At 41.6% G+C, this 27,463-nt stretch overlaps 1 protein-coding gene across 1 annotated transcript; it reads left to right on the top strand.

Annotated features, from left to right (window-relative positions):
- Nucleotides 1-58: 58 nt before the first annotated feature.
- On the top strand, nucleotides 59-27,463 carry LOC136428065 (uncharacterized). The gene is made up of 10 exons (XM_066417328.1): nucleotides 59-125; nucleotides 394-466; nucleotides 760-822; nucleotides 1,106-1,323; nucleotides 7,233-7,388; nucleotides 7,728-7,881; nucleotides 8,189-8,344; nucleotides 10,177-10,280; nucleotides 10,686-10,758; nucleotides 27,261-27,463. Exons 1-10 carry the CDS (start codon nucleotides 117-119, stop codon nucleotides 27,383-27,385), a joined length of 1,131 nt encoding a protein of 376 aa, XP_066273425.1. The 5' UTR covers nucleotides 59-116; the 3' UTR covers nucleotides 27,386-27,463.

Below are 27,463 nucleotides of genomic sequence, written 5' to 3'. Positions count from 1 at the left end.
AAACAGTATTGCATCGGCAGTATAAAAGGACATGAATCACGTATAAAAAGACATCAGTTCTCTTAACTGAGTTGTCAGCACTCATCGTGCTTTACTGAAAACCCTCAACAGTCACGATGTATAAGGTATGGGGTATGGCTGTGATACATGTATATAAACTAACTGTGGCAATGTTCTACCTATAAGTTATATGCCTGTGAGTAATGCGTTCTAACAATAGCACATGAACAACGTTGCCGTCAAATCAACTCGATGTATTGTATTGCAATGCATTGCATTGTATTGCATTGCATTGCGTTGCATTGCATTGCATTGCGTTGTATTGCATTGCATTGCATTGCGCTGCATTGCATTATATTGTATTGTATTGTATTGCGTGGTATCGTTTATCAGGCATTTCTGCTGGCGCTGCTGGTAGGCACGGTCCTGGCAGGAGGCCATGGTCGACTTCGCCGTCCTCTGAAAGGTTGAGAATCTCCTTGTTCCTGAGCCCACCTTTAGTTCACCTATAGTTACACAATTTCTGACTTTGCTTGAAATCTGAACGGTGTGGATAGACTATCCTGATTAAATCAGTAAAAGTTTTCGTTAATTTATATCATACTTGTACAAGACTGTAGCCAAATCACCCATATAAGTGACCACCAAAATAGTATCTGAAAACCTTTCCTAACGATGCTAGTGTACATTTGTCAACAGGTAGTGCGTAATGTACATGTAAATGGTCTAAATTTCGTCTTCCGTATTGACTTTCTTAAGGTCCCTCCTCCAAGGCTCGCGCAGTGCGTGCAACCCAGAGCTTCCACTCGGCAGTTGTGGTCGGTATGTATCATTACATGAAGCTGTCACTGTCGGTAGTCGATGGATGTTTGTAAATTTTTGCCACATCTTTGAGCCTTTAATACAGAAAGTTATATGCGCCAGTAAAAAAACTTGTAGACATTTTTGAGTGTATGAGTTGTAAACGTCTACCCAAAATAAACAGAGATAGAAACGTCTTCAGAATATGAATGAAAAGTAACGCATAATCCAATTCAGTACCCAGCATGTACTCCTATATGTAGATGCGCTATTCGCAATGCAGTAAAACATGCATTTTATGCAGCCTTCCAGCCAAGCGGTGCCACCTACTTGCGTGATGAACTCAGGGCAGCTTACAATGACCTGAAGGCTAAATCCGACGCTGCTAAGGCCGCCCTTCCGTCTTGCGAGGAGACAGTCACGTTCAAACTTCAGACGAGCTGTGCCTCCTGTGTGACACAACAGTGTCAGAACAAGGCTGACTCCTGTCGACCGGACCTGTGGGACGCTTTCGGTCAGACGGTACGGTTTTTGCAATATGCTAACTGATAATGATAATGATAGTTCATCCAAAGTACAGTCAGTAGGTTCCCATCGTAGTAATGAGGCTGTTGAAGTGCCTTTTTAACGTACTAGACGCACCCCCCCCCCCCGATCACGGGACCCCAATTTTACGTCCCTTCCGAGAGACGAAAATACAGCCAGGATGCACTTCCCCGTTTTCCACTTTTTGGCGACGCCTCAGGGGCGGAGCCTATTGTATAGTACTGCTTTCGGGTTGCCAAATATTCTAGGATTTCCGCCAATGCATTCCCTAGGGAATTACTTTTTGGCAACGCCTTGCAGGTACGGCCTTGTATATAACGGGATCGACAACGCCTTGCGGGTACGGCCTTTATTAAAAAGCGGGGTCGAATTCTATTAATTGATTAGGGCATAGAAAAGGCGCTAGTTTGTGTTCACTTTTGCAGCTGTTTATCGATGTTTGAAATAAACGTTCTGGATGTCGCAAAAATATAGACCCATATGTCACAGCTGTTTCTCAATGTCAGGATTTTTGCCCAAAAGACCAATATGCTTGTGATTGATTTTTTCTTCTTAGAAGCTTTGTTTCTTTAGATAAATAAAATAATATGCTCGACATGTAAACAACGGATAAATCTGAGTTCTTTCAGCTGCAGCTTTGAAGACTGAAAGATAAAGAAAGGACACAGAGACAAGGCTTTCCGTACACTGGGCACGGGGAACTTTTAAGACATGCTGACCATGGCTATGTCATGATACTGGCTATGCTAAAATCAGTCTCAACTGTGTTTCTCTACTCCTTCATGGACTAAACTCACTTGCCGTAAAAAGACATGTTTTTATATTCTGTCTTCTCAGACAGACCTCTTGACAATTGTCTGCTAACTCCACAGAACATTTGTTACTTCATCTTTCTGCGACTGACTTTGTAGTCGACTTTAGTTAAGAATAGCACAAAAGGAAACACCTTTTTGGGAATCATGGCACAATAATAACAAATTACAGTGTTAGTAATTACGTTAGTGTTCCAAGTTTTATCAGGTGTTACACTGGTATCTTCCTGCAAGTTGGTGAGAGCGTGCAATCGTATCACGGCTTGCATACACATTGATTGTTCACAATATTCGTGGGGGTTTTTAATATCAGTTTTGTTCATCCACCGCTAGCCTGTGCCTTGTATCTTCTTGCAATCTCGCCATGGCTTGCATACACAACAACTGTACAACATGTTCTTATGAAGTTTCCATCATGTGTACCTCCACTCCGCGGGTTTGATTTGAACCGTCATAGGCGAGTTTAATCGCCTATGCACGGTTCGTCGATATACATGTAAAATCAACTACTACATGTACAATATACATACTAAAATACACAATGGAATAGACAATACATGTTCGTTTAAGTCAGTCCGTGAACTCTTTAACTGGCGGCAGGTTTTCTCTGGTCGTAACAGAGCAGTCCATTTGCTGCACATCGTGGCTCTGTTACTGTTGCCGTCCTCTTATCCGCCGACGACGGTGTCCCGGGTGGTGTGTCACTGTTGTTCCCCTTTAATAGTCCCATCGTTACAAGGCGCATGGACGTCTACTTCAGCTTCTACAAGCGAGGCAGCTCGTCTCACCAACTTCCACAGTGGAAGGTCTCTGCTGACTTCCCCTGCTGCGATAGATGTATCTGTGTGGGGTGTAGCGGGATCGTGCCGGCCGTCCTGGGTGACATTGGCACGGGTGCAGACAGGTACGTCTCGTCGTCATCGCTCTTCAGGTCGGTGTGGCCGGCCTGTTCTGGGATTGCAAGATATCATGTAAACCTGACCACCCTAGCTGATGAGAATACTCAAACAAGTCCATACAGATCACAACCCTATCTCTGAGTTTCCCTAAACCAGGCGGACTCACCACGAAAAGATAGATAAAACAGAGACGAGTAGACGCTGACAAATGTGGCAGAAGTTTCTATCCATCCAAAGCGAGGCAAATTTATACATCAATCACTAAAACCCTTGACTTTCCCCAGGATCACATGTACATCACCCGTTTAACAATAATGATGATAAACTTTATCGTACATTCATGCTCCATCACGGGCTGAGCACAGGCATATAGTCACTATGCTAATATACTAACGACGACAATAATGAACCATTACAAAACCACCCTAGTAGATTTGACATCGTCGATGTTTGACAATTTGATGGTCGTCACAGCTTATCTACGTTGTTAGATGTTCATCTCAGGAGCTGCTGTAGAGAAGACACAAATACAGACGGAAGATTAATATTGTAATATCTAGAAAATTATCTTGCCTTTGACAAGGAAATGTCACAAGTGGTGCTCGGCAGTCGTGAAGGCAAGACTGGAAGAAATCATGTCTCGAACTACATACAAACTTCAAGGCAAACATTGGGATGCATTCAACTGAAGATAAACAAAAGATGACTAGATAATGAATGAATGAATGAAGACCTTTATTGCACATTTCTGCCACACTTGATAATAATGAGTCAACAGCCTTTGGCCACGTCAGGACCACCCAAAGCCAAGAGAATTCCCCCCCCCCCCTCCCTTTTACGACTTCCTCTTCTGGGGAACGAACACAAAGGGGTGTTTACGGGGGAACGATTTCGACTGTCTGTGTCACCCAGGCCTTTTCTACATGTCGGCCGTTGAAAACACGTCTAATAGACATGCATGCAAATCTTACCTAAAACACACAAACTACCTAACCATCACAGTTTGGCAAAGGTAAAATAAGATAATAATTGCAAAATACTAGTGTCCGGCTGTATGATCATTTTAAACACGACAGTCAAATATTTTCAAGTCAATTCTAACGTTACAGACGTGAATTCCTTCACAGCCAGCCCCACATATTCTTCTATATCTTAAACAGTTAAGATAGCGTCAGCGTTGTACATGACGTTAGCTTCAATCAGAAGAGATGCCCGGGACAAACTACATCAAGACCATCACGGCTTCGGCACAAATTCCACAAATTGGTTACTATAGTATACCCGGCGTGGCTCAACTGAGCGCCTACCTTCACAACAATGATCAACAATCTATCGACATCTGCATAAGACTACAAACCATAACATGTTAAAGATTCATTATACATGAAGTGAAAATTACATCACTGTCAGCTACTAGCTATCATAAAAGTAACTAAGATAGCAGTGCCCACCTCTCGCCGTCTCGTCTCCTATGGATCTAAGGTTGAGTACGAACAACACGTGCTTGTAGTACGACTTGAAAGTTTGTACATATCCCTACGCCGTTGGAGTCAGCTGTCATGCAGTATACCATCAAATAAATGACAGAAAATAAACATTATCCTGGTGCTTACTGGACAATTATATCGCAATCTGGGAATCATGTTATTAGTTTGAAAACGAATACAAAATCAGTACAGTAAGCTTTGAATGTGTCTTGCACTTTTTTCTGACGGCGTTTGTGTACAATCTCTTCAAGAGGATATTCGGTCTGCTTCCCGTAGGGACAAGGGTACTGTAATTCTTGTTTCTTTCAATGTAACTTAATGTTTACAGCTGTTTTCACGGCTACCTCTGTACCGTGAACTTATAATCACAGTGATAAATCTGTTGTTATTTCTTATGATTCCTTCACACATCCGTTCCGTAAATCACATTTTTCTTACGCCGTGAAATTTTACTACCGTGAAGATAAAGTGAATTACAGTGTTAGCGCGGGTGCCCCAGCTCAGAATTAAAGAGGCATTAAAACATTGAAAGCCTTTCTTGGTGTTTTTTTCTTTTTCTAAGTTAAAATAGTGGCAATCCTGGGGAGGCTATTACAAGTCAGACTTCATACTTGTATAATTTGTTGTCAAAAAAATACCTTTCTCCATCTTTTTGTCTTCTGTACCCCCCGGCCGGGAGATAGTGGAATGGTTGCGAGCGGTCAAACGGAATGACTCAAGAGCTCTGGCTCGGGGGGTGTTTCCCCGGAGAATAGCCGTATAGAAGTACTCGTAATTCTGTTAGATGAGGGTAAGTTTTCTCGGTCAGAATCTTTGATTCCTGAGATAATGACACATAATGTCTGTCAACTTCCCTGTAGGAATGCATGCATTATTGGGACAAACTGTAATACCCTAGTCCCCCTTCTATCTACGTGGTGTATAGACATCAGGCAGGGGACAGTTCACTAACTGTTCACTAACCCTTTCCTGTACTGTAGGATCGACATCAGTTGTTGTGAAACCGAATGAGATCAAAATGAGCTGTATGTATCTTACAGATGTTACCAATTATTTCTAAGTTGAATGTTGATTTGAATATTGTAAATGGATCTAAGTTTGCGTGGTTTTTATTTCGCAGTAGGAGAAACTGGCGTGTCCGCGGTGCTGTCAAGTTCGCGTTTGAAACAATAGTAGTGCCACAGTCATAGGTGGACAAAACGTTTCGCGGTCACCTAAGGTTTAAGGCCCGCGCTGAAAAATTCACAGCAAAAGTAAAACCACCGCAAACAGTTCTGCATTTACAGTATATGGATGACATCCACAAACGCATCCATTTTTGTAGCCTCCCTTGCAGACTCCTTCTTTTTTGGCCGCTTCGTCCTCGTCCGGTCCGTTTAGGCCACAGGGTATATATGTATACATATATATATCTCCTTCGACTTTTATCCCTTAGTCTAGATATTTGAACGTTGGGGCACCACACGAAATCTGGCAACTAGTTTTCTTCACCCTTCTCGATATTCTGTTTTTCTTAGCGTTTTATTCAGTGCCATGCCTTTCCATTCTCCGATGTCATCCTCCCATCTTTTCCGTTGTCTACTCTCCATTCTTCCTCACTGAACGATTCCTTGCATGATAGCTTTTGGCTACTCCTGATGACTGTGACACGTGGCCGTACCAATTCATTTTCCTTTTCTTTACTGACCTTTACTGTGGTAAGGAGATCTCCGTACGTTTGTAGTGCTAGAGGGTTGAGTACGAAGCAGGAACAGTATCAGAAAGATAATATACATGTATACCTTTACCAAGAACATTATGTTTATGATAGCATTTGTAAGTCTATGTGTACGTGTGTGTGTGTGTGTGTGTGTTGATGAACAGCATAACTCGAGAAGGCTGAGATGGATTGTGTTGATAATTGGTACGGGGTGGGCCTTGATGAGACCTGCACATGATTATTTCGATTTGTAACGGTACTGCAGCGTAACGTCTAGTTTTGATATCGCGTGCTGTGGACATGTCATGGTCGTGATTTCTTGAGTGATATATAGCTCATAGCAGAAAAAAGTGGTGTAGGTATCGCCTCCATAGCGGCGTTTTTTGTAAATGCAGAAGCCGGGTTTGTCTCAGACTTTGAAAAACAAATATATCAAGAAACTGTCTGCTTATCCATGCTCTCTGGTATGAAGATATTCAAAATGATGTTTTGTATGATTAAATTGGGATTATGCATATCAGAATCTAATTTGCATAATTAATAAGAAACTTTACAAACCCGCTGCGTTCAATGATTGGACTATCCAAACATGTATATTACTGAGAAAGATAGGAACATGGATAGATGCAAAATTATCAAAGCGATGACTTAATGTGCATAAATTAATGAGAAAATACTAATGTTCCATATTTCTAATTAACGGGAACTTCATACTTGTGGCACATGAAGGTTTAGTGAAGGTTAACATAGTAAGATATAAATCATGCAAATGAGGGCCTACTTTGCATCAACTTCACGTCGCCGGTGTGTTTTTTAAACACCACTCTTGTTTTCCCTTTTCCAAATGTACATGACTGTCCTATCTTTGCATACTTGCACATGTCCTCTCTTTGAAAATTAGTAGTAACCATAAAATGGTGTACACATGGGTAGTAGCATCCATGTTGTGAATTGATGTATGATAACGGATATTTCCTTACGTATTTAGCTGGAGTCTGCGTTCCATGATGCTGCCAGTTTTGTTTGGAACGACCTTCATTTGGAAGACGTCGGTTCGGCTGTGGAGGACTTTGCTGGTGGCGCCTTGTCCTCGGTGTCCGGTGCTATCAATCAGGCGGCAGGGACTGTCTGGTCAGGCGTGCAGGTGGGTTAGCTCTACCTCTGAATACATGTTTGTTCACCTTCGCCAAGAAGGTTTTGTTTTCGTGTTTGTTTGTTTGTGTGTGTGTGTGTGTGTGTGTGTGTGTGTGTGTGTGTGTGTGTGTGTGTGTGTGTGTTAAGATTTCAGGTGCCTCCTTCTTATCCTTACTCTTTATATTTTGTGCCTGACAAGACTGACAACAGTTCATGCTTGTTCACACATGTAGTCGTTGCCAAGACATGCCCCTGAGTTCTTTCATTGAGACAATATGTTTGACTTAGTGAACATACGACCAGGAGCATGCAACTCCAATGAAAATATTTTGCATCACGTCCTTGACAGAGTGCAGCCAACGTCGTCGTTGACGCCGGTGAGGACCTCCTTAACGTCGCTGGTGACGTCGTGGACGCCGCAGGAAACCTGATAAACGACGTCGGTGACGCCATCGGAGATGCAATCGACAATATCGGGGACGCCATCGGCAATGTTTTTGGCGGCGGTAAGGCTAACAGAACCGCTTGGACTCGTAACAGATACATTTGCACTTAACACACCAGTAACGAGATAATTGCCTTCACAATAAAAGTGTGTAGTATAGATTATAGATGCACCTACTAAAATGCCTATTGTGTTCTTGTTGTACGAATGTAGATTTATCATGTCGCGTAGTAGTTTGGCTCATGACTTATTATGGTGTCATAATTGCAAAATTGATGTCTACATGGGACATGATTAAGACTTATTTGATCATGACTGAATATGTCCATAAAACTGTGCTCATTTCCTTCTTTTCCTTTCATGAGGATGGGGACGAAGGAAGAGGGCGCTCCGCACACGTGCTCGCCGTTCGGAACCGACCTGTAGCGACCTGGAGGGTCAGGGTGCACAGGCGTGCATGGCGTATGCAGACTCCTCGACTTGCCGCACATCCTGCGATGTTTCGTATTTGCAGAGCACATGTGAGCATCTTTAAAATGAATATTTATCTTCGCCGAGTACTTGTACTCGGAGAAGATTATGTTTTCGGTTGAAAAATCTGTTGGGTGGGTCTGAATGTATGTCAGGAGCATAACTCAAGAAAGCTTCAATGAATCTTTATGATTTTCGGTAGGAGTTTAGTGGTTGTGCAAAGGAAGGTCAAGTTCGAAAATGGTTCACCTTGCGTTTTTCAACAGTACTGCAGCGGACTTTGCATTTTTGTGTGTTTGTATGTAGGCAAAAAAAGTGACGGAAACGTTGATGGATCTTCATGATATTTTGCAGGTGTGTAGATGTTGTGAAAACGGAGGTCAAGTTCAAAAATGGTCCCCCTTGTATTTTCCGTCGGTACTGCAGCGGGCTTTGTGTGGATGTGTATTTGTATGTCGCCAGCATAACTCAAGAAGCTGTTGATGGATCTGTATGATATCTAGTGGATAGGTAGGGTTTACAGAAAGGAAGGTCAAGTTCGATAATGGACCTTCTAGCGGGCACCTAAGGTACTGCAACAGAGCTTCAAAATTTGAAGGCATATTTTCTGAAAGTGCTATGGTCATGATATTTGTGTGGTAGATAGGTCATGCCACAGAAAGTAAGTTCTGTAAATTTGGGCCCCCTAGCGGCTTGTTAAGAACTGTAGTGGGTGTTTTTGTTTTGACATTCGGACATGAATAACTTGAGAAGGGGTCGACAGATCGTCGTGATATTTGGTATTTACAGAGCTCAGATGGTGCTTTACATAATCAATGACTAATTATGCAAATCAGGAGCTAATTTGCATAATTAGAAAGGAAAGTTTGTTAACCCACTGCATTTCGTAATCGGACATGGGACTGTCAGGTCATGTAACCAGATGGCCTTGCATAAACGTACATGTAGGTCAAATAAATAAACTATCCTCCAAGCAGAGGTGTGGGTCCTGCTGGTTTTTAACGCGTTCAGTTTAGGCATTTTTGTTCACCACTATTGGCGACATAATGAAAAGGGGACAAAATAGAAAGCCTGACAAAAACACCTAAAAACACGTCAAAACCAGCCAGACCCACTTCTCTGCTTGGAGAGTACACTGTACTAAAACTGCACCACTGCTAGGTGCGGAAAAGTCACATGTACATGTACATGTGTATGTACTATGTCTTTCAAAATGTGTATGATATGGAATAAAGATTCTATTCATATATATTGACTGTACCATTTCATCATCACTTTCAACTTACAACACTGCAATATCGAACCTTTGTGGCCCATATAATATCAACATACTCATATTATTTCATGACCAGTTATAACATATACATTTGTATCAGCACACTCTACACATATACTAGTCCTGTACCACCAAATGATTTCTAACCCTATCTAGACTCGACTCATTCGCCCCATCATAACTTCCAAATGGTATGGTGCATGATCAAATTTGCAGGGGGTGATTAGCACGTAAATATCAATCACTCTCCATGATAAGCCATGATTATTTGGCGAAGATAATGTGTTCGTGGAACTCTAGTTTCTTTATAATATGTGTGGTATTCTGAAATTTGTCTTCAAATAGGTATGCTTTACAGAAAAGTTTTCTTTTTTCAACCCACTGAAGTTTTTGAAAACCCTTACTCACTTTTGATAATGACAATTTTACTAAAGAATAGGACATTGTGAGGTTTTGGACATAGACTGCATATTGGCACACGACATATGGGCTATGACTGAAAATTGTTTTGATCTATAATCTATCTGGCAGAATAGTTTCATCCCAAGGTAACCTGGAAATGTGGTGGTGATTCGTTACAAGTTGTCTTCATATAATTTCTTCCAGACTGCCCCAACTACAACTCTGCTGTGAGAGCTCTGCAGACGTCTCAGCAGCGGAACGGCTGGATAACCACCCTGCCTCAGAACCAGGACTTCATCATCAGACAGGTAAAGAACAAACCTTACTGCTATACATACACACGTTTTGTCGTATCATTATTTATTCATAAAACGATAGAGACAACGATATCTTAAGTTAACCGAACAGATTGTTGACCATACATGATGTTCATTATGACAGCTGTATCCTTGTGCTTCTTTGACCCTTCTTGATCTATAACTTCTGCAGAAGACCACCTTTATTGTAAACTGCTGCAAACATCCCGTAACCGCATCCCCTTTTCTGTTGTAAAATTGAATACTGTACAAACAACCTGCAGGATCGCGTCTCAGTCTTTGTGCACTTCTGTCGTCCTCCGGTAGATGACGCCCTCTATCTATCAAGATTTTATATCTTACTGTTGATGGAACCTTTAATGGTGTACATACATACATGCAATGTTTACCTTCCAGATCTCGGTAAACACCAACAATGTGAACAGTGCTGGCTCGTATACCAACGCGGAGGTGAAAGTGCGACTCTTTGGTGAGATTGGGTTGAATTTATTTGCTACTCACGTCTGCCTCCGAATGAAAACATGCTGTTTTCTGACCCATCCAATAGGACCACAAGACATGGAATTTGATGTATTATAAGGGCACCTTTTGCCATGCATCACTATATACTATTCATTATATGTTTCGGCTATGTATGAGAAAAGGTGTCCACTGACAACATTGTATCATGTACATGGATGCTTTTAAATGTTTAATGTACTGTAAATGAATCTTCGCGGTAGCTTTATTTTCATGGTGACTTAAATCATAACACCGTGAATGTGTTTCGTGATTCTACGATATTACAAAACTGTTTCAACCGCTAAAAACACGGTGATTTAGTAATTCTAATTTGTACTAGATGAATTACAAGAAAATCTATAGTGTTTTTGTTTTTCTTTTAGATAACCCATTGGTATAACCGATTGCTCTGCGGACACTACGTAAACGCAGTGTGCCAAACGAAGTACAAAGTTGTTTTAGTGACGTTATGAGTGTTTTATATTTGAACAACAGGTGATGCCGACTACACCTTCACGCTGACGTCAGCCCTCAGCCCCTGGGACGCTGCCCAGGGCGGCCGGACGATCGCGGAGCAGGCGCTGAACATCTACAAGTCGCGCCACCCCTACACCGGCAACTAACGCTCTCAACCCCTACACCGCGGCCGGCAACTAACGCTCTCAACCCCTACACCGGCAACTAACGCTCTCAACCCCTACACCGGCAACTAACGCTCTCAACCCCTACACCGGCAACTAAAGCTCTCAACCCCTACACCGGCAACTAACGCTCTCAACCCCTACACCGGCAACTAAAGCTCTCAACCCCTACACCGGCAACTAACGGTCTCAACCCCTACACCGGCAACTAACGGTCTCAACCCCTACACCGGCAACTAACGGTCTCAACCCCTACACCGGCAACTATTAAACGGTTTCAACCCCTACACCGGCAACTAAAGCTCTCAACCCCTACACCGGCAACTAACGCTCTCAACCCCTACATCGGCAACTAAAGCTCTCAACCCCTACATCGGCAACTAACGCTCTCAACCCCTACACCGGCAACTAACGCTCTCAACCCCTACACCGGCAACTAACGGTCTGAACCCCTACATCGGCAACTAACGCTCTCAACCCCAACACCGGCAACTATTAAACGCTCTCAACCCCTACACCGGCAACTAACGCTCTCAACCCCTACACCGGCAACTAACGCTCTCAACCCCTACACCGGCAACTAACGCTCTCAACCCCTACACCGGCAACTAAAGCTCTCAACCCCTACACCGGCAACTAACGCTCTCAACCCCTACACCGGCAACTAACGGTCTCAACCCCTACACCGGCAACTAACGGTCTCAACCCCTACACCGGCAACTAACGGTCTCAACCCCTACACCGGCAACTAACGGTCTCAACCCCTACACCGGCAACTATTAAACGGTTTCAACCCCTACACCGGCAACTAAAGCTCTCAACCCCTACACCGGCAACTAACGCTCTCAACCCCTACATCGGCAACTAAAGCTCTCAACCCCTACATCGGCAACTAACGCTCTCAACCCCTACACCGGCAACTAACGCTCTCAACCCCTACACCGGCAACTAACGGTCTGAACCCCTACATCGGCAACTAACGCTCTCAACCCCAACACCGGCAACTATTAAACGCTCTCAACCCCTACACCGGCAACTAAAGCTCTCAATCCCGCTGAACATCTACAAGTCGCGCCACTTGCAACTACAGGTCTGAACACCGCGGCACCTAAACAACAACCAAGGGGAACTTCGGAGTGCTAAATTAGCAAAATAAACAAATTAAAAACACTCTCTGTGTACTGTCCTGGTTAACATCTTATCTTACATCCAGTCTTATCTTACATCCAGTCTTTTCGACACTATCCAATCATACTACGGTTGGTGTACTGTCATATATCATTATATATAGTATCACGTACAAATCTATAGGCAAGTTCATAGCACGAAGCAATTACAGTGTTTCTTCGTTGATGTCCTAATTCACATGATATGTAGCAAACGATAGACATCCCTACGTAACGCACATTTGTCATTCAACAAGAATAAATGACACTTTTCCATACTGGAAACTAAAGTTGAGTTGAGGCTAGCACGTGACGTTCCGACCCTCTTATCTTAGGTTGCTTGCTAGACTTATACACTGATGATTGCAGAAGGCTGACCGGTCAGTCTGGTCTCAAAGTCCGTGAGAAAGCCGCCATATTGAGAGCAAAAAATATGCCAATTTTGTAGTTTAGTTAACTGTAGACTGCTCTTTGTAGGATTTAGATAGAACAATTATTGTCGGTTATGTGTTAAGAAAATTCCCTCACTTCAGATACCTGAATAGTAAAGAGAAATTTAAATTCCTTACAGCCTTCGATAAACCAACTCTAACTAATCATACAGCGTCCTACATTTATACAATTACCAATAAGCGAGAGGAAGTCGAAAGTACTAGAGTATACTAGATGTTTATATAGGCACCTAAATATTTATATGTATATGGTTGTTAACATGTGACCTGACAATAAAGGTCTTCATTCATTCATTGACCTGGTAACAGGTACACAGACAGTCACAACTCTTAATCTACACACTTAGTATTTTCTTATAATTCTGGTGATCCGGAATCCTGTGCAAACCTACACCGGTAACCAGACCCTAAACCAGACAAAAGGGCTTCTGTAGGAAAATATGACCTTTTTATTAGTTTTTAAGGACGTTAGGAACGACAGCTATTTTTGTACTATATTGTGTAATTGTATTAAGAACAAAAGAAGAAGTCAAACTCATAAGGTGAGATTTCGAACCCTTGAAGCTTTATTTGTAAAAGCATGAGATGCCACACAACAACCAGCTGTGTCAGTATGAAATCAGCTTAGTTGAAGGAGGGGGGTGGTTAGCCTTGTAGCGATCAAGCGCTTTTTGAGCAATCTCTGGTCCAGCCGGGGCCAGGTTAAACGGGCTGAGGCTGCTGTCCAGGGGAAAGGTGTAGGTCTCTCCGAACATTGTGACGGTCACATCGACACGGCTGTACGACCCGGTGTTAAAGTCCATCGAGCTTCCATCCACCATCAGCTGCAGTTAGAGAGATACATGAAGACATTGAATGACGTGCAGAGTGCCCTATCACATTAGCATATGGCAGGATAAGAAGATGCCTTTTTATGAGGTTTGGCTTGTAGAGATAGAAGGTGATAATTAATATGCACAGCATTTCTAAGCTAAAATGTTGAATTTGTTTATATGTTTAAAGTAAAGGTGTGTATACATAGATAGAATCACCCTTATGCATTACTGTTTGCAGTGTTTGGTATAGTCTTCCATCATCGAATCTGTAGTGTTATTAGGATGACTCAATGTCTGCACTTTGCTTAAGTTTCATTTTACTTTCACTCCTTGAATTTCTCAGTCAGTGATACTACTTGATGGAAATTGATATTTCCTGCTCTGTATACTTAACGTTACATGCATTGTTTTAGAAAATGGGAGCTAGATCATGTATTACGCAGTAGAGGATAGTTACATGAGAAAATTATAATCATTATAGCAATTTGTCATGTTAAATGTTGAGGTCAAATGTCAGTACAACACATGCTCTTTGATACAGAGTTTTTGTTTATTGCAAGACTGGCAATAACTTCTAGCCTGACAGTCATCCTAGTTAGTTTCAGGCCTTTCATACTCCCCCTTCACGGAAGGAGTATGGGACCCTTGGAACTAACTAGGAGGACACCTGTACCATACCTGGTCTATGACAAAGTCCTGGTTCTGAGCAGGAATGGTGGTGACCCAGTAGTGGTTCTGAAGAGCTGTTTGGTACTCAGTTACAGCCGTGTTCAATGCAGTGCAGTCTACAGACAGAATAGATCAGAGTAAATACTTTGTGTATCATAAGTACTTTTGACACGTAAGTCAACTGATAAGAAATATTACAGGAGAGGTCAGAAGATGTTATTTCAAGTGAGATACAAGCCATCAGGTAGCCTCTTTTGCAGACCTTCTTCGTGCTGCCGGCGTTTATGTTTTTTGGGAGCGCTGATTTTTAAACATTTTTCCAACATTCAGATCAGCGCTCGCCAAACAAATAAACGCCGGCCACACCTAGAAGATATGCAAAATATGTCATAAACTCTAAACACTTACATTTCAGGACTGGTGCGATGTTTTTATTCCAGCACTCCATTAAAGTAACTTTTATGCTAATGTGTGCTGTTGACATGCAATATATCTGATTCAATAGATCCTCACATTGCTGTTGCAGCCACGTGGAGTCACAGATGTTTCCACAGGATGACATGAAGCCCAAACAGGCATCACCGCCTTCATTTTCCAGCTGAGAACACGAAGGCTCACTGCGCACTTGACTTTGTGCTTCACGTCGCACTTGGCGTCTCGCGTGACGTTTCACGTAGTATGCCAAAACGACATCCCTCTTCTTCTTGCCTGAAGGGAAACAGTGTAACCATGACTGATGAGGGACAGCACATCAGACTTGGTTAAACATGGTGTATGATATCAATTTTTTTTTTGCAGTTGCGTATATCATATCAAAGTTTGCTAAGGCCATATTGATTTGATCATATGGATGACATACTCTGGGAACCCCAAAACTGATATGATGCAAGCGTGCGAATAAAAAAAAAAACGTTTTGCCAAAAAAAGTTGTCTTGATTATGGAATCTAAATGGTCGGGAAGGTTGAACAAATGACTAAACACAGAGAATGGTATACTAAATTATGGATTCTTCATTTTTGTTCTTTCAAATTCTTTGACTTTGTTATTCTACGACATTAGTATGCGTTTTCCCAAAAATATTTTTGGAACTTACGGCATATACTTACGGCTCATTTTGCAGCTGCTTTGCACGATTTACAATAGGGTAGAAAACATTTTTTTTTGGAAATGGACGAAAATTGATGCGTGCCGACATGGATTTCATCCATTTAATCAAATCAACATGGCCTAATCATACATAGTAATAGTACATAATATGTACATAGTGTGTACATGTGATATCTTGTTCTCAGTTGTCCCCAGCTAATTCGATCTTCATAAGTTTTTTTCCTGGCCGATCACGTCTCCAAGCATTTGTAGCAGTTGGGCTTGTTTTGAGCATACCTTTTTCTGGAAATGGGCACTCTTAACTGATACCTGATTGGCACCTGCAAAATACACTCAAAACAAGCCCGACTGTGACATCTGCTTGGAGATAAGATCACATCTACACGCAAAGGAAATAGTAAATAATGTACATTTACTTACCAAATAAGCCTCCAAAGAGGTCTCCAATGTCACCAATTGCTCCCGCTATGGAGTCTCCCAGATCGACAGCAATGTTACCGATGTCTCCGATGCCGTCCGCCAGGAAATCACCTACATCCAGGACTGCATCACCCAGGAAGTCACCTACATCCTACAGAATGATACAAGGCAAAATTTTGGTTTGTTCATTTTGCTTATTTTCAGGACATTTACACAGGACATTAATAGAGACAAATTACCATTGCTCAATGTAGGTATTTACAGTGCAAGATAGGGACCATACCAAGAGTATTTTAGCTGGTATTTGCTGTATTCTTTCTTTCCACAACAACCCTACCTTTATGTTGTCTCAGACTAGAGCTTTGGACTGAAAGGTAAAAAACAGTTCATGGTACACTTAGGACTGGTGAGACATACAAGCATGTATCGTATTGAGTGTTTTATATTATAGCTCTTGATGCAAAGTGTTAATTCAATGATTCAGAAGTAATTAGATTTTTCAAAGTACCTCTATTCCATCCCAAACACTGGTCCCAAGGTCGCCAAGTGTATCTAGAGCCTGGTCACCAATGTTCACCAACGTGTTGCCTACATCCAAGACCGTGTCCAGAGCGTCAGTCCCGATGTCAAGGATGAAGTCATTTAACTCGTTCAGGTGAAGGACATCAATGATGGCACCGTGGACACCAAAGAAAGCATCAACACCCGAGTTGAGCAGCTCTGGAATCTTATCTGTGAAGAATTCCTCCACCTGGAAATTATACAATTTTCATGCAATGTGTTATGTCATAATGATGGGTCAAACACTGGAGGGTGATCATAGTTGTACTATGTTGACCTTCTCTATGTGATCAATGTAGAAATGCTGTAATGACAATGCCACTGCTAAATGACAAGGATTTCATATTCATGGCATGTGAAGTAGGAATAGACGTTTAAGGTTTCCTGTGCACATTATGAGATCATTCGCATAGATCTAATTGAGAAGAACATGTTATGATTTCTTGGTTTAATGATGAGACTTTCATATTCATAACTTTGTCATAGTAATTAATGAGCAACCAAACAGAAGAAAACATACCTTTTGGGCTAAGGCTTCAAACATGTTTGGCGCGCAGCTGTTAGCTTTACTACTACATCGTGACTCCACACATGTCTTGCAGGCACCTGCGATCTGGCTCTCTATGGTGGTGATGCAGCCAGGCTTTGTTGTATTCACCTGAATATTGCAAATGATAAATGGAGTTTTGGATTGTACAATTTTTGCCTTGGTACGTACCTAAGAGAAGAGTTACTGCAAGAGGGGAAAATCAAAATTAAGAAATTAAACAAAGAAATGTTTTGCTAAAAGAGGACCATTAATTTTGGGGTGGTCTCGTTCAGGCCCTCTAGTTATTTATTCAAATGCTTAATTCGACCCATTGACACATCTCTTCGATTACAAATGACGTAAGCTACACTGTATATCAAAAGTAAAGACCGGCGGGGATTGGAGGGCAATTGCAGGAGCAGCAATGTCATTGAAAGTCATATACGTAGATTAAAGGTACGTAGACGTTATTTCGGTCATTTCCTTATAAACAAGTTTTCCTTAAAGTTTCACCATGATGTACTGCAATCCCTGGTTAAAAATTACTGTGGAAACATAGTAAAAGATTCAATTGAAACCCAATCCCTTACGGCAAACTAGCCAACAGTTTCGAGTAATCAAACATTGCCGGTCTAATAATATTACTGTAGATTTCATAGTTACAATTTTAAGATCTTATTTATGGTATGTATACATTCATTGAATTTGAACGCACCGCAAAGCTGTAGACTCTTCCGTGTGATTATAGCTTTCAGTCCGCGCTTGAAAATTTGTCCCCTTACTATTTCAGGAACGAAGAAGTGCAGGACTAGTTTGCTACGATAGGCATCAAACGATCATAGATACATTCACTACCGATCAAGATCAATTGTGTCTTGCCTTTAAGCATAGAATGTCGTCGGCATGTGACTTAACTTTGCATTTGGAAATCAATTCAGCCATGTCGCTCCCGCTCAGAAAATGACTAACATTCCTTTTGTTTCCTGTTAAAATTTGGCGGCCGCTCTTAACGCAGAGACATGATATTTCGGACTGTGCATCATGTTTGTTAGAAATAGCTTTTCAAGTCAACATTGCAACTGTCGTAGCCATATCACGAGAAATACTACGAAGTATAGAACATGTCCTACGTCATGTCAAATATGCCTACCACAAATAAACATCTTTTCTACCCCCATGCATGGTGTACATCTTTTACCCTACCTGCTCGGCGGCAGAAACGAGTCTTTCTCCGGCGACTTTGATGGCGTCTTGAAGGATAGGGAGGCTGGCTTGGCGTAGCACTGTGGTAAAAACGGCATATTAGCGTTAGGAAACTAAAACTGCATCTAAAACAAGAGTTCGGAGACCTCATATCTCAATGAAATATTTTGATTATGCAAATGACCTCCAATTTACATAATCTTTGCGTGGTCAAGTACACCTGTAACTGACTTACACAGCTTACAATTTAAGTTAACAGTCGAACCATTTACCACTTAGAGGAATTATGGGACTTTTGCATTAATTATGCAAATTAGTAGGTCGGCAGGGGGCCCAAAATCGACCTTGGCTTTCGTCTTCCCATCGCCCACCCATATACCAAATATCATCTTAATCCATCAAGAAGTTAATGACTTTTGCTGACTACAATAGTCCGGAAACACAAACAAACACACACACACACACACACACACACACACACACACACACACACACACACACAAAAATAGTGCAATCGAACAATAGCCAAAGACAGATGAATCATCGGACACACAAAAATGCCGTAAATGGAACTCGAGCGAGATCGTTGAAAAGCTACAAAAATTTGTAGCAATTGGCGCCTGATATTGCAAACGTCTTTCGGCAATCTTACCCTGCAGACTAGGTCCCTGGATGGGAAAAGACCCAGCTTGTCTGCGGACCGAGGGTCCCCCGGACACCGCGCACACCAGGAGCGTCAGGCACAGCAGCTTCCACATTGCTGATACAATGGGCAGCGAGATCATCTGAAGAGGTGGTTTCCAACACGCTTTTAATACTCACGGAACAGGCCCAAATTGACACAGTGACTGTGTTTGCAGGGTCGTCCAACTGGCACGTGTAGGGTTCTCACATTTGATGATGTCTGTTTGCGAAGGGAACAAACAGTTAGAGTCAATTCCAAGTCACTACAAGTGTTTTTAAATGACATTTGTAATTAGTTTGAATAAATTTGAAAAAAATGATAAAATAAAAGTCACAATGATTCTAATTTTTTCAAAAAAATTCAATCTAAAAATTTTAATTTTCAAAAATCCAGTTAGATGTTTTAGAAACATTTTGAAAGAGACTGCACAAAATATCTTTATTTAGAATGATATACAAATATCTATGTGATTCTTCTAAATTTAGAAATATAGAGAAATATAGACAAAGCTTTCTGAATAGTGGATTAGGGTAATTGCCCCCATAAAATTAGGTGCTAATCCAGCCCTATTGTCTGCCTCTGTGTATTTTTAGATGTCACTGCTGGACACTGTTAGGTCCTTTGTGCAAGCCATCCATGCATGGTGCCCAAGCATAATTCGCAAAGATGTGTGAATTGCTTTTTTCACAGCCTACTGACCCATTCATGAAATGTTACTAATGATTGTAAAAAATGATAGAAAATGGTAGAATGCTGTAACCATTATTTAGAAACTATTAGAAATATCATATATCACATCATTAATATTTCTAAAGTTTTACACAACCGGGCAAAGTAGGAAATCATCTAGACGAATAATTACAAAGAATTAAAAACAGTTGTAAACAAGAGTTCCACGACCTCATATCTCCATGAACAATTCTATTCATGCAAATGACTTACACATCTGTTTAATATATGCTTGGTCATAAACACCTTTATCTAACTTACACATGTTGCAATATTGACAGTCCTATAATTTTCCAATTAGATAAATTATGGTATTTTTGCATTAATTATGCAAATTAGGAATTTATTTGCATAATTGGTATCTGTTGATGCTCCACTGTCCATAAACTACATATGTTACATGTATTTGAGTCTGATAATGGAAAACACTGCAGATATAAATTTTCCTCATTAGCTATGCAAATTAAGTCACAATGAGCATAATTTGCACTTCATTATGCATATCTCTGTCTAAGCTACCTGCATACTTAGTATCATATTGACAGTCCTATAATTTTCCAATTAGATGAGATATGGTGTTTTGCATTGATTATGCAAATTAGGAATTTATTTGCATAATTAGTATCTGTTGATGATCCACTTTCCATAAACTACATACGTTACATGCATTTGAGTCTTATAATGGAAAACACTGCAAATATAAATTTTCCTCATTAGCTATACCTTGCACATAGACCTTCAATTTCGGCTTTACAACACCCGCCCACATACCAAATATCATCGTAATCCATCAAGAGGTTCTTGAGTTATGACTACAGTAGTCCGGAAACACAAGCAGACAGACAAACAGACAGACAGACACACAGACACACCCAAAACTATATCTCCATTTTTCATGGAGATAAAAATGGAGGTATAGATTTTACTCTGTTGGTGTAGGTGCGTACGTATATATCTCAAGGACTTCTGCCAGGATTGTTAGGATATTTGGACGTGGTTAGGCGTCGTGAACCCGATGGTCAAGGTTGATTTTGGGCCTCCTGGTGGTTGACCTTGGTATTGCAGCAGGACGTTTTCCGACATCGTTTTTTCAATTCAATGCGTAAATTTGCTACTTTTGCAGCTGCTTTGTAGGATTTACAGTATGGTCTCAAACTTTTTTGGGGGACTAAAATTGATGTGCGCGCGGATGTCATCCGTATAATCGAATCAACATTGTCTCACTGATGTACCTGAATCAACAGTAATGCCCATGATTTTGTACGTTGTACTCTACGAAATATCGTCTTTGCTCTTCATTCTCCACTGTCAACAAACACCTTTATCCCTGCCCCTCCCTCCCTCCCCCTCTCTCTACTAGTAGTATAGAAAGGTAAAGAAATTTCCAACCATAGCGCTGCCTTTACCCTCTAAGAAAAACTGCCATATAAGAGTTAAGTTGAGCCTCGTTTTGGCTAACTGCCATCTAACGCATGGCCGACCGACGCCTGACCGTCCCTGACCGGTCAGTCTAGTCTCAAAGTACATGAGAAAGCCACATCTTTATGCAAAAACATCTCTAGGAATACACGCGCTCTATTAAAAGTTACTCTTTTTATCTACAATTGCTTGCAATTTGTCAATACACGCTTGAGAAATTGACATCTTTATCCGAAAACAAGTTCAAGAATGCACACGCTCTGTAAATAGTCACTGCTCTTATCGAACATTACTTACTAATTGTAGAAAAAAGCTTGAGAAAGTCACATCTTTATGCGAAAACAAGTTTGAAAATACGGACGCTCTGTAAATAGTCACTGCTCTTATCTAACATGGCTTGCAAATTTTCAACAGCAGCTGTTTAACTAAGTTAGCCTTCTGTGTTGATGAGTCGGCAAGTTGAGTTTAACTTTGCTGATATGCAATGACCTGATATCCTGTCGCACATCCCTTTCTTCCTTTACGCCGGACAAACAGATACACTTTAACAGCATAAAAGCACGCGACAACCTCGTACAGAAGATCATTCATCATCGTTGCCATCACCTCATGCTTTGCTGATACACTATCACCAGTTACACGACGGTCATGATGTACAAGGTATTACTTTTTTTTAGATATTTTACCTTTATCACAAATCTATGCATGAAAGGAAATGAGTAAATATGTACATTAGCAAACAGGCAATACCAAAAACTCGCAGCCAACTATGAATTCGTCCATTGGCTTTTTTGGATTTGACTACTTCGAATAGAAAAATATTCTACGTTTTGTGTATAAGATTATCGAAAAGAAAAATATATATTTTGTACGTTGTTGAAATATGCATTCATACTATCCCATAATGACTGCAGCAATCGTGTCATGTCTTTTGAAGCTACCTGATTGAAAATATAGCAAAAGAGGTTAGGCTGCCGAATGTCGCTTGCATCGCGATATCGTTATGCTAGCCTTCCATCAATGTCCACCAAATTCATTGTCGTTTGTGAATGACAGCCGTTTGAACATAAGTAAGTGAGTGAGTGGGCTAATTAGAGCTGTGTGTGTGTGTGTCATTTCTGGGGTTCCATTTGCGATGAAATCTGCGAGGACATTGTCAAAATATTTCATGAAGACCTTCCTTGTACAGTATGTCAACGGGAATATGATTGTCTGACGATTGCCAATGATCACACATCTTTGGTCAGAGTTCATTTGGGCATTGTTTTCTCCGTGGGGAAACCCTTCACTCCATTTCATTTCATTTCACATACTGATGTTCAAATGGACGTCGCCTGCATAAAACCACGACAATGATTTTAAATTTGATTTGTATTGATAGCAACCCTTATACTTTATAGTTTATGCTTTATACGCAGTGTGAATGTTGTCTAGCCTATATTTTGTGATGCCTACCTGGTTTCCTCTCGTAGTTTCGTGTAATTGTATCTACGACAGCGTCAGATCATTACCAAATATACTTGGCTATCATAATTTAACGTTTTGATGCCATTGACAGCTGATAAAAAGTTTGTTTTATTCTCAATGACAGGTATTTCTGCTTGCGCTGTTGGTAGGCGCGGTCCTGGCAGGAGACAAAGGTCGACTTCGCCGTCCTCTGAAAGGTTAATAAGCTGACTTTTTCTTGCGAGCGTGTCATTTCCATTTTCACTTCATGGCATCATTTCAAAGTTTAACCTCCCTCGGAGGTAGCCTGAGTGACATCCTATTTCTACCGGGGCTCCTACACTCGCTACCCTAAGCAAGTGTAGGAACCCCGGTAGAAATAGGATGGCACCCAGGCTACCTCGCAGGTGCATTGATCAACAACTTTCTGTGTATTGACGTCTATAAGGTACCTCCAGCAAGACTCGCGCAGTGCGTGCAATCCATAGCTTCCACTCGTCGGTGGTGGTCGGTATGTATCAATATCATAACACGTAAATCTCACCGTTCATTGGTAGCTACAGACCTGTTCGTCGAAGGTCTGTCACCATTCAGGTTTCGTGTGGCAATTTTACAGATGCATTTACATGCATATACAGATGTTATGCGATTCAAACATATACAGTTTGAAGCAAGTTATACCACTTAGCTGTACCTATGCATAAAGCAATGGACACAGCATAACAATTGCAGAAGAAAGTTATCTAATGACAACAATTATGGCAGATTTCACCAGACTAAATTATACCAACCCAGCCAGTCCGCTTTGGTCTCTTACTCCCTGAGACTTAGTTGCATCCTTGTTGTAATCGTTATCACCAGGTTTCCAGCCTTAATTCCCTATGCATTGCATGCACATCTCTACCGAACTATTAATGACGTTTGGATGATTTCAATGCCATTGTTATCTTTGTTTAACATTCAAATTTCTTATCCTAAATCTTATAAGCGTATAAACAAAAAAATGTAGACATCTATAAAGAATGTATTAGTACTCGAAATGAACATAATTGTCTTTACTCAGGTTTCCAGCCAAGTGGTGCCGCCTACTTGCGTGATGAACTCAGGGCAGCCTACAATGACCTGAAGGCTAAATCCGACGCTGCTAAGGCCGCTCTTCCAGCCTGCGAGCAGACAGTGACGTCCAAACTCCAGACGAGCTGTGCCTCCTGTGTGAGAGAACAGTGTAAGAACAAGGCTGACTCCTGTCGACCGGACCTGTGGGAAACTATCGTTCTGGTGGTTCGTGTTTGCAATATGATTACTAATTCTTTTCCATATCATTACGTCCATGAAAAATGGAGTCATTGTTTTGATGTGAATGTTTGTCGTAGGGTGTGCTTCCGCACATATGTGGTCAGAATGATATAAGAACCGCTGGATGGATTGTGATGATATTGGTATGTGGGCAGCTAGATCTTGGAAAGAAAAAGGCAAAGGTCAATTTTGGGCCCACTTGTGACTTGTCTTGGTACTGCAGCAGAAAGGGAATGACTTTTACACATACAACATATGTAATTTGGGTAGGGCAGGCCATTAATTGAGATAGATTATGACGGTTACAGCCTTATTTGCATAATCAATGAGACAAGATTAAGCAGGAAATTTACAGAAGCTCTGATGGAGGTATGAGTTCTCCGACCTCATGTTTTTTCAAGATTTTTCTCATTGTCAAATATACATGGGTGTTTTATCTTTGTATCATTGCACATGTCCTCTCTTTGAAAAGTAACCATAAAGCCGCATCCCTCTTATGAATTGATATGTGTATATCTATGATATTTCCTTCCGTATTTAGCTGGAGTCTGCTTTCATTGATCCTGCCAGCTTTGTTTGGAACGTCCTTCAAGTAGAAAACGTCGCCTCTGCTGTGGAGGACTTAGCTGACGACACCTTGTCTGCAGTTTCCGGTGCTATCGATCACGCGGCAGGGACGGTCTGGTCCGGCGTGCAGGTGGGGTAGCTCTGAATTAATCACTTATAGCACATGGGGTGGGCACGATAAGTCAATGATGATCGATGACCAATGTAGGCTTCACCACTTCGGCAGTTCAGATACTGAACGGCAGTCAGTGATTAAAAAAAAAAAATTCTCTAAACACTGACGTTAACCTGTGGTTCAAGACCTTCGTCACATCAAAATCAGACTTTTCGTTACTTTCCTCCCCCAAAATAGAATTCATGTGTCTCTTTCTTACCCATACCTTTATTGATTTTGTGAGTGACAACAGTAGTCGTTTTCAAACATGCCACAAAGTGACCTTTGACAATATTGTAGGGAATGTGCGACCAGAAGCATTTTGATTATAATGAAGACATTTTTCACATCCATGTCCTATATAGAGTGCAGCAAACGTCGTAGTTGACGCCGGTGAGGACCTCCTGAACGCCGCTGGTGACGTCGTGGACGCCGCAGGGAACGTCATAAGCGACGTTGGTGACGCCATCGGAGGGGCGATCGACAGTATCGGAGACGCCATCGGCAGCGTTTTTGGCGGTAAGCTTAAGGCGACTCTACATTTTATATTCATCTGCAAATAATGCTGAGATGTCCTTCACTCTTTTTACGCCATCGGCAACTTTTATGGGGCAAGGCTAAAACATGTCGGACTCATTTGCACTTTGTATCCTAAAAAGGAACTTGTCTTCACAGGAAAAACGGATAATGATAACCTGCTAAAATGTCAAATGTTCTTGTTGTACATAATTGTAGGCAAAACTATAATATTCGCAGTAGCTTGTCCCAAGAACCATGACAGTGTCGTGGTTGCAAAACTGTTCGGTTCTATTGAAGACATTTTCCTTCTTTTACCTTCAGGAGGATGGGGACGAAGGAAGCGGGCGCTCCGTGCACGTGCTCGCCGTTCGGAACCGACCTGTAGCCAGCTGGAAAGCCAGAAGGAACAGGCGTGCATGGCGTATGCCGACTCTTCGACTTGCCGCACATCCTGCGATGTGTCGTATCTGCAGAGCACAAGTGAGCGTTCTTAGAATTCAGTGGGTTGTTTTCGGGGGAGGGAGGGGGGTATAGCCTGGGTGCCATCCGAGTAATTCCGGGGCTCCTCGCGAGTGCAGATGCCCGGATAGTAATCGGATGCCACCCAGGCTGGGGGGGGGGGGAGGTGTGGAGGAGTACACAGTTGTCTTCGAACAGGTGTGCTTCACAGAAAGTTTTTATTTTCAATCCAATAAAGCCGTTTTGATGATGACAATTTACTGTGGAATACGACATTGTGAGATTTTGGATAAAGATTGCTTATTGGCACGCGACATATTTGACTCTTCAGACACTAGGACTAAAATGTGTTTCGATCTTATGCAGACTCCTACATAATCTCCCTGTTAGCATATATACGGGGACAGGGAAATGTGATATTTCGTTGTGATATTCACTTTCAATTTCTTCCAGACTGCCCCACCTACAACTCTGCTGTGAGTGCTCTGCAGACGTCTCAACAGCGGAACGGATGGATCACCACCCTGCCTCAAAACCAGGACTTCATCATCAGACAGGTGAAGAACAAACCTTCCTACTATACATACACACGTTTTGTCGTATCATTATTTATTCATAAAACGATAGAGACAACGATTTCTTAAGTTAGTCAACCGAACAGATAGTTGAGCATACATGATGTTCATTATGACAGCTGTATCCTTGTGCTTCTTTGACCCTTCTTGATCTATAACTTCTACAGAAGACCACCTTTATTGTAAACTGCTGCAAACATCCCTTAACCTTAATCGCATTTCCTTTTCTGTTGAAAAATTGAATACTGTACTTAAGCTTGTGCCTCAGTCTTTATGCACTTCTGCCGTCCTCCGGTAGATGACGCCCTCTATTCATCAAGCTTTTATATCTTACTGTTGATGAAATCTTTAACGGTGTACATATATGCAATGTTTACCTTCCAGATCTCGGTAAACACCAACAATGTGAACAGTGCTGGCTCGTATGCCAACGCGGAGGTGAAAGTGCGACTCTTTGGTGAGATTGAGTTGAATTTATTTGCTACTCACGTCTGCCCGCGGATGAAAACATGCTGTTTTCTTTGTGTATCTGGCTCGCCCAAAAGGACCACAAGACATATAGAACTTGATAAATTATATGGCCATCTTTTGCCATGTATCATTATATACTACATTATTCATTACATGTTTCGGCTAGGTATGTGACAAGGTATCCAGTGACAGCATTGTATCATGTACATGGATGCTTTTGAATGATCAACTTACTGTAGATCTTGAAATGTTCACAGTTGCTTAAGCTTTATTTTCGCAATGACGCCTTACTGCAAAATCATAAAGCACAGTGAATGCGTTTTGTGATTCTACTTCAAAAACCGCGAAACCTCATTTCCCCTCCTATCGCGAGGTAAAACTGCCGCGAAAGTAAATGCATGTGTAAGTAATTTTATAAAATTTGTGATATGTAAATTACAATTGCAAGCAAATAGTATTTTTTGCTCTACATTGAAATAACACATTACCAAAAGAGTCCACTACTACAGCTACCGAACCGCTGTCTACCAAATAAACTGCAAAGCTATTTTAGTGACTTAATGAGTAATTTCTGCTTGTACACCAGGTGATGACTACACCTTCACGCTGACGTCAGCCCTCAGCCCATGGGACGCTGCCCAGGGAGGCCGGACGATCGCGGAGCAGGCGCTGAACATCTACAAGTCGCGCCATCCCTTCACCGGCAACTAGAGCTCTGAACCCTGCGGCACTAAACAACAACCACGGGGAAGAGTGCTAAAATTAGCAAAATAAAGGGGAATGAAAACA

The sequence above is a fragment of the Branchiostoma lanceolatum genome, chromosome 2, assembly GCF_035083965.1.
Source record: "Branchiostoma lanceolatum isolate klBraLanc5 chromosome 2, klBraLanc5.hap2, whole genome shotgun sequence".
In the NCBI taxonomy this organism is placed as follows: Eukaryota; Metazoa; Chordata; class Leptocardii; order Amphioxiformes; family Branchiostomatidae; genus Branchiostoma; species Branchiostoma lanceolatum.
This window is presented reverse-complemented; position numbering and strand designations above follow the sequence as displayed.